General features: G+C 50.7%; 1 protein-coding gene across 1 annotated transcript; it reads right to left on the minus strand.

The window, feature by feature from the left end:
• Nucleotides 1-6,878: 6,878 nt before the first annotated feature.
• FGF6 (fibroblast growth factor 6) lies at nucleotides 6,879-17,808 on the minus strand (the record flags this gene model as incomplete). Its single annotated transcript, XM_084880315.1, has 3 exons — nucleotides 6,879-7,055; nucleotides 16,364-16,467; nucleotides 17,463-17,808. The coding sequence occupies 3 exons, from the start codon at nucleotides 17,806-17,808 to the stop codon at nucleotides 6,879-6,881; spliced, it is 627 nt and encodes a 208-aa protein (XP_084736441.1).
• Nucleotides 17,809-19,077: the final 1,269 nt, after the last annotated feature.

Here is a 19,077-nt window from a genome sequence, read left to right on the forward strand (position 1 = left end):
TTATGTTGAAATCTTTTTAAAATATGCATTTATTCCTTAATGAACAACTTTGTCACCTGAAGCCTCCATAGGTCTTGAGGTGTTCACTCTGAGCATCACATCTTGTTGTATGAGACGGGTAGCAGAATGTGGTGTGGAAGTTTGACTGAGTGTGGGCAGACTTCTGAATATCCCTGAAATAATGTTTTCACAACAAAAGTTCAACACCTTTTATTAGCTTCTTTCCTTGGCATTCAGCTCTTTCTCTTAAAGCCAGAGGAAAGGAGGGAAGGGTCTGGCCTCGCCTGAGCTTGTAAAATGAGGTCATAGTGTCCCTTTGGCTGTGTCAGAACCATCGTGTGGCCTCAGGGCCTTGACAGACACAGATGGACAGAGGAGCTTCTTGTCCATCCACCCAGGAATATGAGTGGTCATACAGAGGATGTGCAACCTGTAGAGATCCACCTCAACAAATGGTGGGGGCTGGTTCCTATGTTTTTTGAAAAATAAATTTTTTTTAATGTATTTTTATTGACTTTTTTTACAGAGAGGAAAGGAGAAGGATAGAGAGTTGGAAACATCGATGAGAGAGAAACATCGATCAGCTGCCTCCTGCACACCCTCCACTGTGGATGTGCCCACAACCAAGGTACGTGCCCTAGACCGGAATCAAACCTGGGACCCTTCAGTCCGCAGGCGACGCTCTATCCACTGAGCCAAACCAGTTTTGGCTAGTTTGAAAAATTTTAATTATTATTTTTTGTTTTCAGAAGAATCAGGCTCACTCTACAAAGAGCTCCCTGGAGCCAGGGCTGTTGTATGAAGTGAGCAGCCTCTTTGCACCCTCTTGGCGCCATGGTGTCATGTGAACACCTGCTCCAGCCTGGAACACCAGCCGCCTCCACACCGTTCTCCCCCCAAAGGGCTCATCTCCTCTGAGTCATTTTATACAAGACAGTCCCAGCGATCTTTCTGGTCTTATTACTTCTTAAACTCAGCAAGGAGCCCTCATGGTTTTAAGATGAAAAGAAAGGCTCCTTCAGTGAAAGAAGCCAAACACAAGGAACCACATATTGTATGATCACACGGCACACAATACCCAATAAAGGCCCAACTTCGGAAACAGAAAGGAGATTAATGGCTGCCTGGGATGGACATGGGAGGTGGGGAGGGAGAGTGAATGTGCATGAGGGAATCTTGTTGGAGGGATGAAAATGCTCTAAAACTGGTTTATGGTGATGATTGTACAATTGGTAGCTTTACTTAAAAATCACTGGCTTGTACACTTGAAAAGGGTGAATTATATGGCAGGAAAAATTTAAATACACAAGCAGCTGACCGTACTTACTAGGTGCCTCATGAGCCAGCTCCTAGCATACTGTCTGGAGCCCCATCTTGCCCATCTCCCCTCACTCTGTACCTCGTTCAGGGCCTCCAAGCTGCCCTGTTCTCCTCCTTGGCCTCCATCTGCGCCTTCAAACAACTCCCATGCCCTCCCTCCTCCAGAACACTCCTCCCCTGCTGCCTGTGACCCCACCCACAGGCCCTAAATCTGCTGACCCCTTAGAGCTCAGCTTTCTCTGGGATGCATCCCTCATCCACCCACATGAGGTGGGGACCCTGGTCGGTGCCCCCGTAGTACCTGAACTTTCTCTTTCTTGTCACTCACCATGTTTCACTGTGATCATTTGTCTGATGCCCATCTTCCCTGCCAGTGCATAAGCCCATATGTGATCTGCCAAGTGATATTCCCGGTGCCCAGCATGGGTCTGGCACACGGTAAGAGCCTAGAACATTGTGTGAATAGACACAGCACTGAAGTTGGAGGCCATGAGCAGGCAGCTCTCCCGAGAGCACATGGACTTATTCTGGGCCCACACTGCTCACATGAAGGCACGTGCTAACCTCCCCCGAGACTGGGAGGAAGCAGAAGGCGCTGTGGGGTGCGGGTGCAGGGGCGTGGCGGGAGGATGACAGGTCCGAGGATGGGGAGGCTGGGAAGGATGGGATGGGGGGTGGGAAAGGAGGGGGAGTGCACCTGGGAGGGGGAACACAGCCATTGTGCATTCTGGTTCTGGTTGTGTGGTCCTGTATAAGAAACTGAAACTCCTTAATCTTCTTTTAACCTATAAATAGTTGTGGTTTTTGTTTGTTTGTTTTTTTAAATAAGTTATAGAGTCTCTCTTAGCTCAAATGTTCTCCACTTCAGCCGTCCTGTGCGGGCTTTTCAACATCAGCATCACCTGGGGGGTGGGGTGTTGCAAAGCCAGACTCCTAAGCCCAGCAGCAGAGTCCGTGCGTCTGTGCGAGTCGGCTGGGGAGTCTGTAACACACGCCTCGGTGACTGCTCAGTGCATGTCTGCAAGAGAATGGGGACTGTGTCTACCCAGTGCACTCAACGTATCCCAAAGCCCAGCCCCATGCAGCAGAGACAGGGTGCTCAGTAGATGTTCCCTGGAGGGTCACTGAGTGAGTGAGCGATGTGCTGGTCACAGACATGTGGGTATCTGGCCTTGACCAAGGCAGGAGGGGAGGGCAGCTGCCTCACCGTGTCTTATGGTCCACAGTGGCTTCCTTCCCTCCCCCCTTTATAAAACACAGCGATCAGACCCAGTGGCCTGCATGACTTCCTCCTGCCTTCATAACCCACAGCTCCGTGCCTCTTTCATACCCACAGCAGGAATGTGCTTCTGTTTGTCCTGCTGCCTTCCTAGGAAGTGGGAAAGAGTGAAGATGAAAATCAGCCACAGCCGGAGATTCACGGTCAGTTTTAATAGGAGGGTGGAGTCGGTGGAGAAGAACGTATAAAAAGGCCTTTCACTTGTTGCTGGAACATGAAATGGTTTGTGCATAGCACATACATATTAACAAAATAGAAGCATCACATTTACAAGTACATGACTGAACAAATTCCGAGCTTTCCTACTCGCTAGTCCCACGCTTGAGAGCGTTTGGCATTGGGATCCAGCCTGAGGTACGTAGTGATTTGTAGGAAGGGAAACCACGAGGGGACACAGCCGTCCGAGTGCTGGAGCCTCAGCGGTTTGTGAGGTAAACAACATGTTCTGCGTGGCCTGTCTGCGCGACGGGCTGGATTTGGGGTCTGTTTGGGGTGTGATCACTCCCTCCTGTTCTGGGAAGAGGAACCCCAACTCAGGTGCAAGCGCAGACTGGAGTTTTCCTGTCTGTTCTCTGGCCTTATTCCAGATGTTCCTGCCCTGGGAGTTTTCCGGGGAGGTAGCAGAATGAGTGGCTGGTTCCTTGATGGGAGGAGGGGGCACAAATATCAGAGACCTGAAGTGGCAAAGAAAACCACTTTGCCACTTCAGGTGAAAAGCACTGGGAGGGAGTGAGTTTCCTAGTGTGATCGCACATGAAGAGGCTCAGAGGGGACTGGGCAGTGGGGACAGGGTGACAGCACCTGGTGTGTGCAGTGCCCTGTGGCTGTGGCATTGCCAGTGAAGCCCAGCGTGGGAGGCAGGAGAAAGCTCATGGACTTTTGCACTTGCTTCTTCCTCAGGACTTGCAAACGTGAGAACTTGGAGGGTCTGAGGTGGAGGACAAAACAGGGCCCCAAGTAAGCACCAGCAGGAGAATTCCAAATGCCCGGGGCAGGGTGGGGGTGGGAGAGAATTTTAGGCCTGGATTATTGGCCTGACGAGAAATCTACTTGTCTGCAAAGGAGAGAGGTGTATAGGCTGGATCAGATGAAAGAGAAATTAGTCTCTTTCTCAAGTCATAGAACAAGGGCCCTGACTGGGGGCTTGGAGTGTGTGTGTTGGAGGTATTGTGGGACATGGCGGCAGAGGGGGAGGCTGTGAAGGATAATGACAGGTTATTAATCACACCATTATATGCTGCTTTCCAGGAAAGGTGGTTCATGAAAGTGGGAAAGGAAGTGGGAAAGGAAGTGGGAAAGAAAGGGGATCAGAAGGCAGTGAGTGATGACACCAACCTAATCCACAGCCGGAGCAGGCAGCTGGTGGTTCCTGGTTCCCCTGTGTCCATCTATTACCCTGACGGGTGCAGGTCTCACCTGGCCTGGGGCTCCCCATGGTGTCTGAGCTAACTAACCTCTTCCCAGCTGAGAAGTCTGTCTTCAAAGGGGTTCAGCATGCTGCTCTCTCTACCATTTACTCTTAGGAGGGAACAAGGCAGCCTCAGGGCTTCTGGAACCGCAAGTGTGCAAGGAGCTGCCAGAGAAATTCAGGGGAGAAGAGAGACCAATTAGCTACAAAACTCTCTAAACCAGGCTCAGAGCTCAGGGTTTGGGGGAGGGAAGACCAGGTCATTCATAGGACATTGTCAGCAGGAAGGCGGGGACACCTTTGTTCCCCTGCTATGCAACGTTTTCTGCAGCCCCTTGGAGCCTCCGGGCTGGCATCTGAATTCAGATTCACGGACACAATGATCAACAGACATGATGATCAGATAGGTGAGGACTCTGCACCCCTGTGAGAGAGGGAATGAGGATCCTTGTGCGGATCTTGTGCTGTTCCTGCCCCTTAACCTGCTTCTGTGAATGGGGACTGATTTTTCTTAAGCCTAAGTCTCTTACAGGCCGAAGAGAAAGCCCTTGGGAGAATTCCTTTGGATGGGAAGGATTTCAGAGTCAAGGATGTGTGCCTCCATCCAGAAGTGTAAATCAAAATACTTAACAATCTGGTACAGCAAGGGATCTGATTCTAGTTAGAATAGACGCCCAGCTGCTCAGAACTGATTCTTGTCACAGCCAGCGTGCTGGGGCCGCTGCGCAGTGGCCGAATATCAAGCCTGCCTGGTCCTGGGCGTCCCACAGCTTCTCCTTCTCACTCGCAGCGTGACAAATGGGAGCAGGCATTTGGGGAAACTCCTTCTCCTGACATGAGCACTTTTATGAGCCCCTAGAGAGATGCAGAAAAGGCCTGGCTGTCTGCAGCCCCTCTCATGCCATGCTAGCTCGAAGAGCAGATCGAGGCAGGAAGGAACTAATGCTTTGGGACCTAAAACTTGTTCCTCCTCCATCCACCCACCCAGCCTTCCTGTACTCCCACCGCATTCCATCTGAAGGGATACGCGCCTCGGGTTCTGAGAGCATCGGTTTCTGGCGAACCCTGTTATACAGACAGATTGCTCTGGACAGCCTCCTGGAAAACAATCAGCTTCATCCTCCGCCTCCCAGCGGGCCTGCACTTCAAATATTCCAGTCAAGAGGGACCGCTTTTCTCTCCTCCTGATCCAGGACCCCAGCCCCCGCCAGTTGCTATCCCAGGCGTGGCCATGCCTTTCTCGCTCCTCCGGTCTTACTTTCTGTTCAAGATCGGCTCACCTAGGTATGGCCTTTTCCTCCTCACCCAGCACATGTCCGCCTGCTGTTTGCTGGGCAGGGGAGGTGGCCAGTATGGCCTCTCTCCCTTGGGTTGCCAATGTCCGTCTTGGGCTCACAGTCGTCCAGAGCAGGTCTATGTATAGACGGCACATCTGCACTGGAGCAGCATGCCGGGGGTGAGGTGCGGTAGCAGATGGGGGGCTGTCTTGCAGGGAGGGGCCCCTGGGAGTAGCGGCGGGTGTCAGGTCATCGTGTAACTCCATGGTTCACGTATGCCGAAAATGTTTGCTCTCTGACATGGCCCTCTCTGGTTTCAGATTTAGGAACGGCCCGATGGCTCAGGAATCCGAAGGCTCTGGGAAGACAACATTTATAGCCGCTCGGGGAACCTCTGCTTTAAATACTCTCAAAGGGCACGAGGCAAGAAGCCACCGGGCAGCAGGGAGCTGCCTCAGCTTGGCTGCCTTATTTTTACAGGATTAACACTCTTCTACGGCAGGGGCCGAGGGGGCACACCCCAGACGCCACGGAGCCCAGTGCCCATTCTCCTGCATCCAGACACCGGCATGTATGTGAGACCAGGACGAGCAAGAAGGAAGTGCGGGTATCAGATGAGAACTTGGGTGAGTTTCCTGGACGGAGCTGGAGAGGAATTATCATCTGGAGTCCAGAGCTTCTCTACTTCCTTCATGCTCTATTTTGCACCCCGGCGCCCCTTGCCAAAGAGGTTGCCATTATTAGGATCCTTGTCATCTGAGGTTAAAATAAGACCTGGTTCACAGTGAGGAAAAGTTACGGGCAGGCAGCCTGGCCCTGCTTGATCTCGGAGCCGCACAGCACTGAGTCCTCCAGCTGAATGGAGGGACATCCAGTCCCTCCACTGCCCCTGGCAGGCCTTCCCCACCCACCTGAGAAACTGCTGTCCTCCAGAAAGGGCACCCCTTCTCCCCCAGCTGCCCCCACAATGCGCCTGTGTCCCCACAGTCCTCCTGAGCAGGACGGTCAGAGTGCCTGCTCACTTTCCTTCTGGTTTGCAGTCCAACCTTCCTCCCGCTCACCCTGCCTCTCTGCTGCTCCCCGCCACCGTGCAGCCCGTGCAGTCAGGTCTGCACACAAAGATGATTGGAAAGAGGCAGAATGGGAGCACGCATCAATCCTGGTGGTTTGACAAGTGACATTCTTGCAGGCAGATGCCTGCCACAATGATCTGGAGGGAAGAAACCCGATGCTCTAAAATGCCTTTGCTCTGACAACATAGACAAAGATGTATGGATACACACCAGCACACACATGTTTCCTCCCTGGCCTCTCCTGAGCACAAGGTCACATTCCACAAGTGTCATCTTTACCTTCTCTTTTCAGGTGAGGTCAGAGCATGGGCTCCACCGCCATTCTAGAAAGCGGGCTGCAACCCCTCACCCGGGAGGGTTACGTGTCCTGGCGTCTGGTGGCAGAGGGAACCCACGCAGACCTCCCCCAGCACCAGAGAAACCTGACTCAGGAGGCATGGGGCTAAGGGAAATGATTCGCTGTGCAAAACTCCAGTAGAAAAAAATGTCACTTTCAGCCTGGGCACCTTCTTCCAGGGTCCTTATATCCTGGGGAGGAAGTGAGTGACGGTCATGATTGGGGACACCTTGCTGCCCCGCTTTACCCGTCCGTATTTGCTCAGTGCGATGTAGGTCCCCCGATACAGGTCTGACTCATAGGCGTTGTAATTGTTGGGCAGGAGGGTTTCTCTGAACTTGCATTCCTCTTGGAAGCTGGTCTGTGAAAGAATGGACAGACAGCAGGCCAATTACAAGTGAGGCCCAGCCGACCCGCTGCCAAGTGCCCTTCCCTCTGTTCCGCGCCCTCCCCCCCCCCCCTTTATAAAACAACCACTGTGTGATGCAAGGCACCCCAGGTGAACAGAATCTGAAAGGCTGGAACAGGAAGAGACCTCAGAACTCTCATGGTTCCCTCTCACCTTCCCTCCTTTGCAAGGAAACCAAGGCCCTGGGACGTAGGTGGACAGTCTGTATCACAGGGAGTGCGTCTCCTGATTTCCAGTTCAGGGCACTTTCTACTAAGCACCTATAATGATTTACCCCACTCAGAGAAAGGACCAGAGAGGGAGGTAATAGGCTGTCCACTGAGAGAGGTAGTCTAGTAGAGCAGAACTGAGAGAAAGAGCTCAGGGTTCTGGTTAGTGGCTTCTCCACTCCCTGGCTGTGTGCCCTGAGCAGGCTGCTCCTCCTTCAGTCTTGGTTTCCTTTTCTGCAAACTGTGGTGGTGGTGTGTGTGTGGGGTGGGGGGAGGTAGAGGAGGTGAAGGGGTCAAGGCAGATGATTCCTAAGTCCTTTCTCCTGCTGTCTGTTGAACTTAGCAATTCATTCACTCTTTCCACTTGTGCTTCCTCACTGCCTTTCCCACTTTAAGCCCAAGTTTGCAATTCCTTAAAGAGGCATTTTGACTTCGAGCCCGAAGATGCCCTGTGTCTCACTGGACATTCGTAGTTCTCCAGGGAAGTGCAAGAACAGAGATGGTGGGGAGCAGAGGTTTTTGTGGGGAAAAGAAGCTGGCTGCCTGTATGACAGTGGTGCCATGGGATCTGGGCCAGTGATAAATCGCTGATCTTGTGCGGACTGTCTGCTCAGAAGTGAGCGCTGGACTTCCTGTCACACACCCACAGGTCCATCCCCAGTCAATAGCCCACATCCTCCTTTATTCCTAGAAAAGAGAACCCTTTTAACAGTTTTAGGATTCCTAGCAGGCCGGATCCCTGTCCTGAGGGGGGCCTGGGCGGGTTTCTGTGCTTTTGATGAGGAGCAGTTCCTTGGGGTCTAGAGGAAGAGAGTGATCTGGGAGCCAGGAGACCTAGGATGTAGTCTAAAAAAAATGTAACAGAGAAATAGGTGGAGTATCATTTCTGATTCCTTCCTGCTGACTGGGGCCATCAGCTATAAAATAACCCACTCAATGGCTCTCCGTACCAGAGGTGTCATCTGACCTTCTCTACAGGAACTGTACTGTGAGCTCACTGACCCGCTGGCAGCAGGCTTCTTCCTGTTTTGAACAGAAGGTGACGAGCTTGCTCACCAGGGCTCACTGACTCCCAACCCTTTGAGTTAACCTCTCAGGCAGCATCTAAAACAGCGTGTGATCCCTGTGGACAGATTTTTCTATCCCAACAGACTCCAAGTTCCTTAAGACAAGAACTGTGCCTTGTTGAGTACATGATGCTGACTGAATGATGACTTATTAGGAACAACACTGAAATGTATAGATACCCCGTGGGGATCGATGCAGGGTGGGAGTGAGCAAGGAGGAGGTGTGGTCTCCCCTTCTGCCCTGTCTCCTTCCCTCTCACGCCCCTCGTTTACAAAGCTCTTCCACATTATGTTAATTTCCTTGAGACAAATGTGAAAACTCTCACCAGCCACTATCAAATGGCTCCTTAATACCATCGAGGGAGTTGCCACAAACTGTCCCTTCTCTCCTATGAGTGCTCAATAAATATTTGTGGAATGCGTGAAGGAAGGATCACCCCAAAGGTGGGGAGAGTAAATAAATCAAAGTGGGTAAAGAGCACATTTGAGCAATAGCTTTGAGGTTAGACTGATGATGCTTCACCTTGTGCTTAGCTGTATGAACTTGGGCAAATTAACTTCCTAAGCCCCAGTTTCCTTCATCTGTAAAGTGGGAGCAGTAAGAATAATAATGTCATAGAAATGGAGTAATTATTAAGTGAGACAATGTATAAAAAGTCCTTGGTATAATGCCTGGCACATAGGAAAATAAAAAATAATTGTCTGGTGCCACAATAAAAGTCTGGTACAGACAAATGAACAAAATAGAAAGTCAAGAAGTAAATCCAAAGGTACATGAATATAAAATAAAAATGGACCTGAAGTGAATATAAAATAAAAGTGTATCTAGAAATAGAAGTGTCTTTCAAATCACTGAGGAAACATGGTGTTGATAAGAACAATAATAACAATAACAATAAGTTTGATGTATGCCTTCATTCTTATATTAAAATAAATTCTAAACGGAGCAGAGATTTAATTGCAAAATAAAGAGAACTTTAAAGATACAAATTAAAAAAAAGTCAGAAAGATCTTTCTAAGCAGTACTCAAAAATCAAAGTCATAATAAATAAATTAATTAATTAATTAATTTTTCTGGAAAAAAATTTAAAAACCTTAAACAAAATAAAAATATAAGTAATATACTGGATAAAAACATATTTCCAATACATTTTATTTTGTAAAGCAGTTTGTAATACATTGCAAAGGGGGCATTTTGTTACTATATTCAGAACCCTTAACTCACTGAAAAATGGATATTAACGAACAGACAATCATAGAAAGGAACATACAAATATCACTTAATCCTAAGAAAATATGCGCTAGCCAATTTTGCTCAGTTGGCCCTCAGATTGAAGGGTCCAGGGTTTGATTCTGGTCAAGGGCACATACCTCAGTTGGGGTGCATGCATGAAGCAACAATTGATGGATGTTTCGCTCTGTCTCTCCCCCTCCCTCCCACTCTCTCTAAGAAGCAATGGAAAAAGTATCCTCCGGTGAGGATTAACTACAACAAACAAAAAAGCCACCTAAGAAAATATGCTTAATAAGAGAAATGTAAGTGACATAAAAATGTGAGGTGCCGTTTTTAATTGTCAGATTATAAAGAGAACCAATATTTGATAATATACTTTCATTGGTGAAGAGACAGAAACGTGGATTTCTCATTCAATGTTCGTTGATGTGTAAACGGTTATACACTTTATAAAGAGCAATTTGACAGTGTTTATTAGGATAAAAAATTGTTACAGCTTTGATGAGTAATTCTGCTCCTAGAAATTTACCTCGCTGGTACAGGCTGCCACATGTAACAAAGTGACCGTGGCATTGTTTTCTTTTCTTTTTAAAAAAAATACATTTTATTGATTTCTTACAGAGAGGAAGAGAGAGGGATAGAGAGTTAGAAACATCGATGAGAGAGAATCATCGATCAGCTGCCTCTTGCACACCCCCTACTGGGGATGTGCCCGCAACCAAGGTACATGCCCTTGACCGGAATCGAACCCGGGACCGAACCCGGGACCTCTCAGTCCGCAGGCTGACGCTCTATCCACTGAGCCACACTGGTTTCAGCTGCGGCATTGTTTTCAGTAGTGAAAGCCCGACATCAGCCTATGCGTCTATTAGGAGTGGTGAACTCAATTAGGGTGAGTCCACACAGCGGAACACGATAACCATGAGAAAGTAAGGACCCTCTTTGTGCACTGACTTGAAATGGTCTCAAAGATACACTGTTAAGTGAAGAAATAAGCTTCAAACAGTGTGTGTAGCATGCTCCTGTTTGTGTGACTTTAAAAAAAAAAAAATGCCATGTGCACGCGCAGGGACACAGGTGTTTCCTGGGATGGTATACAAGACACTGGTAAGGGCGGCTGAATCTGGGAGGAAGTGGGTGGCTGTAGGACAACAGGGAGAGTGAGGCTTACTTCCGTATTCTTTGGTGTTTGTTCTCCTCCTTTAGGCCATGGTCATGCATTACCTAGTCATATAAGTAGGTTACTTAAAATGGAAAAGGAACTCAGGATAGAAGGTGGGCCAGGAAATGGAGAAAACATTGGTATCAGAAACTGGTGGTCTCCTCCTCCTCCCATCACAGCCCAGTCTCCACCCGCCACTTTCCCCTCCCTTCTAATTTTGTATGTCCCTGCAGAGTAACCGCCCCACTGATTTCCAGAATTCATTTCTGACCTGGATGGTGGTTAGGAGAGAGGCTGCCTATGTGGTTTGCAATCTCCAGAGAGGGAATCAAATCCTGGGGTAGAGGCAGGGGGGAGAGAAGAGGAAGGGAAGTTGAGCCATTCTGGCAAGAAGCTCAGAAGGCTTTTGCTTATAGAACGTGTTCAAGAATGTGTCCAATTTAAGAACTCAGCCTTTCCTTGGTGACTGGGTCTCTTAAAACACTTATTTACATGTGCATGATGGTGCTGTATACATCATATTTTGTCCTGTTCATCAGATTTTGATTATTCAAGTCCCCCCCCCCTTTAAAGAAGCTTCTGACTTATTTTTTTCCCATTCTGTCCCTTTTATCTAGCTTAGCTCATATGCCTAGCCTTCCCCAGAATTCTGTACAAATCTAAAGAGAAAAAAGAGAAATAGACGAAGTGTGCTTTAGAAGACCTCTCTACCTTCCCCTGGCCTGTTCTTTTAAGCACACCTCCAACCCCCATGCTCTAGTTCAGGTGCCTACAGACAACTTCCCAAACTCTGTGGTGCAGCTGACGCTCCAGGCCGGTGCGATTTTCCTGAAGATTGGTGCTCAAGTTGGTACCACGACCCAGCCCCTAGTTCACCTCCACCTCTCCCCTGAGCTCTGAGTGCTCTGGCTCAGGAAGGCTGGCTCCTCAGCTCTGGTGTGAAATGCAGGGGGCCACGGGAACAGCGTGGTAATAAAAGCAGCTGCCATATGTTATCACTAGAACAAATGAAAATCATGCCAGCGGTTCCCATTTCCTGGGCCTGCCGGGCCTCAAGCCCCAGTGTGACAATGTCTTAAGTTCCACATAGGTCTCATCAGACTTCTGTGGAGCCAGACCAAGCACTGATGCTCACTCTGGAGAAGGCCTCCGCAGAGGGGTGGATGTGCGGGTGTTTCTGCGTGAGTTACCTCTGGCAGAAATGCCCCTTGAAGTCTGGGTGGACCAGACAGCCATCTCTGCCTTTAGGCAGAGTCCAGTCACCCAGGCTGATGGGAGTGGATCCTTGTCGTTAAAGTTTCTCCTCCTTCGGCTGCCCTTGGCACTTGTCCCTATTACTCCTGGTTGTGTGTGTGTGGAGGCAGGGGCGGGTGGGTTAAGGAGTGGGCATAGAAACGAAAAAGAAAACACTTTGTCCTGAGAGATCCTTTCCTCCTGCAGCCACGGACTGCTTCTTTCCCTGTCCTGAGCTGAAAAGAAGAGACATAGCATCTCCCGGCTCTGAAGAGGTCTGTATTCTCGAACCCCAGTTCCTACCACACAACTGGATTGGCAATGTAGAAGGGTTTGAAAATGCTTTCACCAGGCACATCGTTTTTCACATTCCCGTGGCTCTTTGCAGGAGGCCACGCGTTCTGAGACCTCTCTGCAGGGCGCTCTGGCACCCCTCGCCCAGACCTCGAGCACACTAGATGAGAGGAGCAGCAAACTGAGCAGGGACTGGACGGAGGGAAATTACCTGTCCCAGGTAATTCTCACAGGCCTCTGGGCATGAAGCACATAGTGTCACACTACTATTGATTTAAAAGATGAAGACAGTTATAATTTGTAAAACTAAAATCACTTGAAAGCATAACTGAATTTCTAGTACCTTTTCGTTGCTGTTTATTGTGGAGGAAAAAGGGGCCACATACTAAAGCTGACAAGCTCAGGGGAGGCCTGCATGGTGGGCCCTGCATACTCAGAGACTAGGATGGTCTGAAGTGAAAACTTCCTAACGGAAAGCGAGTCATGGCAGGTAGGCCCATCCTAGGCCTGTAGCTTGCCTGACAGAGGTCAACCTTTACCTTAACTGAGCCTGCTGATGGTCCTTTTGCATCTATGATAACATATCTTTGGAATGTCAGAGCAATCCCCTTTTCCAGACCCTTCAGGGCACAACGACAGGCACCAGGGCAGAGACCACAGAACCCCTCATTGTTATTTTGTGCCCCAAATACCATCTCTACATGCTGTAAATGTTAACTATTCTATACACCCCAATATAAGCAAAGTGTCTCTCCATTTTACCTTTTATCCAATCCAGAGATTTCCCCACTTTCTTTTCTCCCACCTCCCAACTCTACCACCAGCTCATCCCATGTAACCATGTTACGTCTCCTCCTTTGATTCCAATGTATAAAATAAGCTGCAAAACTGCCACTCTGTGGAGCATTTTCTCAGGGTGTTGAGATTTTGCTTCCTGGCAATTGTCCTCAGTTTGGCTCAAATAAACTCTTATAAGACTGTTTCTGAAGCTGGATGTTTTTTCATTGATGGCATTTTTTTTCTTTCTTTCTTTCTTTCTTTCTTTCTTTCTTTCTTTCTTTCTTTCTTTCTTTCTTTCTTTCTTTTTTTTTTTTTTTAACCAAAGGATTCTAACAGAACCACTGTCAAGTGGAGAGCCTTGACTTTTTTTTTTTTTTTTTTTTTTTTAAAGGAGATTGGGATTCATTCGTTTCTGCCCCATTTGAACACGGGTCCTAGTCTGTACATCAAATGCACTTCTGCTGTGGGCCTTACCTGCCCTACCTGCTGGGCCCTGAGGCAGATCCCCCACAGCCGTGACTGACACAAGACCTTGGAGACCTGGGGTCTTAACTATAAAGGGAGGGTCGAACGTACCTCCCGGAGTGCTGGGGGATAATGACCAGAAAGCCCTCTGCAGGGCACCCTGCAAACAGTAGGTGCTTAAAACGGGGTGGCTATTTGTGTTGTCTGAGGAGGGCCAGGCACTGCACCCCTCTCTCCTGCGGGTGAGACAAGTGGGAGGTTGCTTTTCCTCAGGTGGGCTTTCATAACACTTTTTCTGCCGCCCTCCCCACCCTCCTGTCCCCTGTCCCCTGTCTCCTGTCTCCTGCCCAGCACGGTTCCCTCCCTCGGAGAAGTCCCATTTAGCGGCAGGAGCAGCTGAGCCAGCTCGGGATGAGGCGGCTCTGGGGGCTTAAAGGGAAATGGTGTGAATGAAATCATCGCCCAGCAGGAGTCTTCCTGGCTCCGGGATCAGCTGGCAATTGTTTTTTCAAACTGTGATAACCAGCCCTGCGGGGCAGCGGCTCCAGGCTCAGCTCTACACTTCCCTGTCCAGCCCAACTCCTGCTTGGCCCTGGGCTCCATCCAGAGGAGACTCTCCCCACTTAGAGAAAGTGCCCCTGGGGAGTGTGGGTGGGGTGTGTGACAATTGGGCAGTCTTCTCCCCCTCTTCCTAAACCCTGGCCATTTAATGAGCCCTGCTTGTCCCCTTGGAAGTCATGTGCCTCAGTGTTAGGGCCAGGGGTGTCCCCTGCACGAAGAGTCAGTCCACACTGCAAAGCTCTGGCTCCTTCCTGTGGATGCTCTGAAGGCTTTACCGTGTGCAGCATGTCCCCTGATTGCTGAATCTTGTGTGCCCAGCCTCCTTGGCTTCTCCTCCCGGGACCATGGACTTAACATGGGGAGGGGAAAAATGTCCCCCATATTTGTGCCCTTCCCCCGCCTCCCAGGTGAATTCCTTTCTGGGCAGAGACCTGTTGAATAGCTCTTTAACAAAGGTGGCTGGAGTAAGGGCTGCTGTACTGAATGCTTCCTTCCAGGAGCATATTCCTGCCCAGGAGCCCTTGCATAGGGTCTCCTAGCTCAGCGCTAGCCCACCGTTCGGACCTCACGCACCACCAGTGGGCCTAGCCCAACCAGTGGGCTCCAGGCATCACGCAGGCTGTGAGGGGCTCTGAGTGGTGATGCACTCCTGGGAGGGGTGCCTACTCCGTGAACACCCTGGTCCTAATGCTCAGGCACATGGCTAACACCTGGGCTGGTCCTGGCTGCCTCCTGTCCCCTCCATCACCGGTGCTGAGATGTCAAAGGTGTCTGAGAATTCCATGCTGTTTCATCTCCCCAGCCCTCCAGCTCTCAGGGCTGGGGTCACCCTGGGGCAGGGTAGAGGCTCTGTAGCCTGGTGGTTCCCAAGCCTGCCTCTGCCTAAGAGACACCAGAGAAATGTAAAAAGCAAAAACAGACAAACTCCAGCCCAGTCCTCCTGGATAAGCATCTCCGATCTCTGAGAAAGGTCCCTGGAAATTGATACTTTTAACATGTCCTCCCACATGTCTCATCTGTAGGAAAGAGGGGTGCTTGCAGGCTGCCCTGCAGAGGGCTTTCTGAGCATTATCCCCCAACACCCTTGGGAAGCGTGTTTGATCTTTATTCTCACTTTTTAGTTAAGACCCCAGGTCTCCAAGGTCTTGTGTCAGTCATGGCAGTGTGGGGACCTGCCTCAGGGCCTAGCAGGTAAGGCAGGTAAGGCCCACAGCAGACGTGCATTTGGTGTACAGAGTGGAACCCGAGTTCCAGCTCCTGCCTCGCTGCCCCTTCGTTACTTGTCTTATTTCAGAGACCCATGGAATTTAATCCATGCCCGTCTTCATGGAAACCAGTGCAGACGGAGAGGTGTTCAAGGGCAGAGGCCACGTGGGCACCCCATTCAGGTATCTAACAGACCTGCTCTGTTGGAATAGTCTCCCCAGAAGCCGGCACCAATCCCCGATCCCTCTGTCCACTTCCTGATCCTCAGTCTGTCTCCAAGGAGAGGTAGAGCAGCCCTCCACGCCCTTCCCATAAATAACTCTGGTATTCCTTGACCATTGCCCAGAGGTCTTTCTTTTTAGCCCTCTTATTTCTGTCGAAAGAACTCTTGGTTTCTTCAGCATCACAGGGATACTTTCCAAGCCTGTATTTTGGAATCAGCCAAATCATGGGCTGAGAGGCCCAGGGGGAAGGGATAGAGAGGACAGGGATTTTGGTAAATGTGCTCAGAAGTTGGGAGGTAAATCTCACCAGGTGATCTGTGACAGGGAGGAGGAGTGGGCCTGGTGCCATAATAGGGCCGATGCTTCCCCAGCCTTTGGGGTCAGGGGTGAGACTTGAAACCTACCAGAAAAGTTCCCCACACCAATGAAGGCGAGGAGAGCGCCTCCGTCTCCCCTCCTCCTGTTGCACTGGGTCGTGGAGAACCACTTGCTTCTGTGGCCTCTCCAGGTCAGGGAATCAAGCCTGCACAGCCTGGAGGCCAGAGGCAGCTTTTCCTCAGGCCAGCAGCGCTATGCGCTGCAGGTCCCTGGATTTACAAAGCGCTGGGAGGCAGGACCAGGAGGATCATGGTCCAATGAAGCCTGAGCTTCAGGAAGCCCCTCCCCCCCTGCCGCCCCCACCTGCACAGGCTCCTCCTACAGCCCCCTCTGTGCTAATTCTAGAGAAATATCCATCACCATACTCCAGAGTTGGTATTATTTTCCTCAGTGGAGTCAGTTTCAGGCTTGTACAACCCGGAGCTTCCCCTGGCTTGACGAACTCACCGTTGTGTATAATCTTCCTTTACTGTTCATGGCAACGAAGAGGGCACTTTTCACTCCAAAGAGACTCACCACTCCTCGCTCCACGGTAGAGATCTCCAGCAGGCCTGCGGGGAAACACGGGCTGTGTTATCTGAGGCTTGTGCAGATCAGACTGAGCTGTCAATCTAAAGGTGACCCAGCGGGGCCCACCCTCCTGCTCCTAGAAAGCCAGACCCTCGTCACCTCCATCCCTGACCTCTCTAATTTTAGGAAATCCCGCAGCTAGACACGGCAGGTCTTGCCAATAAGCTGTCAAAAATCCGGTTCTGCAAGGGGACGTTCTGACATCAGAGTTAGGGATCACAGTGGCTACTTAGGTATCTACTTACAACTAGCTTTGAATCTGGGCTTTCACTGACTTAATCGCTTCTTGGGTTGGCTAACAATTGCATTCAGATTCATTTTGTTAAAAATGTACACTCCACATGTTTCAACAAATTTCATCCCATCTGATCTTGCAAATGCATCAGCAGAGGCTGATGGTTTGCCTGGATCCTGCAGCCGTCCTCCCCCTCAACCTCCGCCCCCTTAAATGGGAGAGCCTATCTATGCAGCAACCACCAACTTGTAGGACCCAGACCCCAGGACAGAGAGGGCAGGCTGAAATGAAAAAAAGATGTGCTTCAGCTGGAAATTGTGCAAACTGCTTGCCTTTCCTTCTCAAAGGGAAGCTAAATAAAAACAAGTCTGTGTCTAATTTGGTCCAAGTATCCTCACTGGTTCTCCCCCTCCTTGCCTTTGGTTTCTCAGGCTGATGGTTCCCAGTGGTCTTACATGGCCACAGATGGCCCCCTGATGCTGAAATATGAGTGCCATGGGGGCTCCATGAGATAATGGCAAAGCACACGGGGATGCTGGGACCTCTGCAGACTGAGCCTGCACCTGGGCAGCGTCAGAGTGAGCCTGGAAGGGATGGCTCTGTTAAGGGCATCCAAGCGGAGAATAGCATTCCACTCTCCTTCCTAACAGGACCCCGCGCATCAGAGCAAGTCCCCTGCATCCCTTAGCCCTGCTTGAGCTCAAGCCCCCAGCTTCCCAACTGGCTGCCACTGGCACTCACTGTAGGGGTTCTCCTCGTGGGTCCCGCTGATCCGGCCGTCGGGGGACACCTGGAGGTGGAAGCCGATGCCCACGTTGCAGTAGAGCCTCCGCTGTCTCTTGATCCCCACCAAATAGCCACTTTCCCAGTTCACCCCGGCAATCTCTCCAGCTAGCCCAGCTCGGGACCTGGACAGCAGGGTGCCCCAGCTCCTGGAGTCCAGCAGCGTGCTGTTGGCCCGGGTGCCCGCAGGGGAGGGCACCACCATGCCCACTAGGACGCCCAGGAAGAGGAGAGCCTGCAGCGTGCCCTGAAGACGTCCTGCTCCCCGGGACATAGCGATGAACAGCCTCTGTCCCAGGGCCATCCACCTTGCCTCTCAGGCACGTGGTCAGAATTAATGGCCCTAAAAATACCGCCCTTCTTGTTTTTCTCCCCTCGGCATGGCGGCAGGGGCTTATTTTTGGAAGGCAGATGAAGGCTGCTGACATAAAACCAAAGCCTGCTTCGGGCACTCCGGTCGGGAGCAGAAGGACCCAGGCTGAGCCGCGGCTGGTAGGGACCATGGCTTGGGGACGCTGTCTAGTTCGCCCGCTAGCTCTGTCCCGAGTTGGTTACATTTGATTTGACCTGTCTTTATAGTCCAGCAGCCTGGCGCTCCCCTCCACCCATCATCACCCTGACGTCAGCTGGCCCAGCTCACTTATCCAGGGCTGTAATATTAACCTGCTCCTGAGCTGGCTACTCCCCAGGCCCCCAGCACCCTCCCCACGCCTCAGGGATGCTGGGAGCCACTGTCATTCCAACTATGAGGCAGGAATGAAGTGAGCGGGGAGCATCTCTGAGGGAGGGAGGGGTTGGCTGGGGGCCCGGGGAAAGAGGCAGGCAAGAGGCGACCCAGGATCCAAATTGGGCAGAAGTTCTTGGCTTGGCAGGGCTTGCTTCCTTATTTAGAGGGCAAAGGTAAAGATGGGGATAAGGGAAGGCTTGGTGGCACGTGGCGACCAGGGCCTATGAGTTACCCTAGAGACCTTTTCATGGAAAGAGCGCATGGTTGACAGCAATAGTGGCTCAGGGGACCCTTTCAGCAGGAGAGGACAGAGATTGGGTGGCGAGGGGTGGGGGTGGGGGGGTTATCCAAGGAGCATTAGGGTCATGGAGGGAGGGAGTTGGGGTCTGGCTTCTGCTCATTGTCCTGGCCATGGCATTCACCCAGCCAACAGAGTGAACATTGTCTCTGGCCCTGGACATAGCCCACTGGCCATTTTCTTTCCTGAGCTCATCCTTGGCATCTGATAGGTATAATTCCCATTTTACAGACAGGAAAGCTCAAGCACAGAGAGCTTAAATGATTTGCCTGAGTTACCATAGCTACGGAGTGGCAAAGCCAGGACATAAAGTTGGTGTGAGTTGAAAGACCATGCCTTTAACCTCTGTGTGCTTGCCTGGAGTGGAAATGGGATTTCCAGGCTGGCCCTCGGGTACTACTGAGCTTATTACATGCCACGAGTCAACCACAGGATTATTTCAATAGCCCAAACGATTCACCAGTCAGTGTCCACAGGCTGGAGGCTGCAGGCAGCATGGGCAAAGTTCCTAGGGTGGATCCACTGCTCAGGGCCTCTTCTGAGACTCC

Source organism: Pipistrellus hanaki (assembly GCF_964339955.1).
Source record: "Pipistrellus hanaki genome assembly, chromosome: 3".
NCBI classification, from domain to species: domain Eukaryota; kingdom Metazoa; phylum Chordata; class Mammalia; order Chiroptera; family Vespertilionidae; genus Pipistrellus; species Pipistrellus hanaki.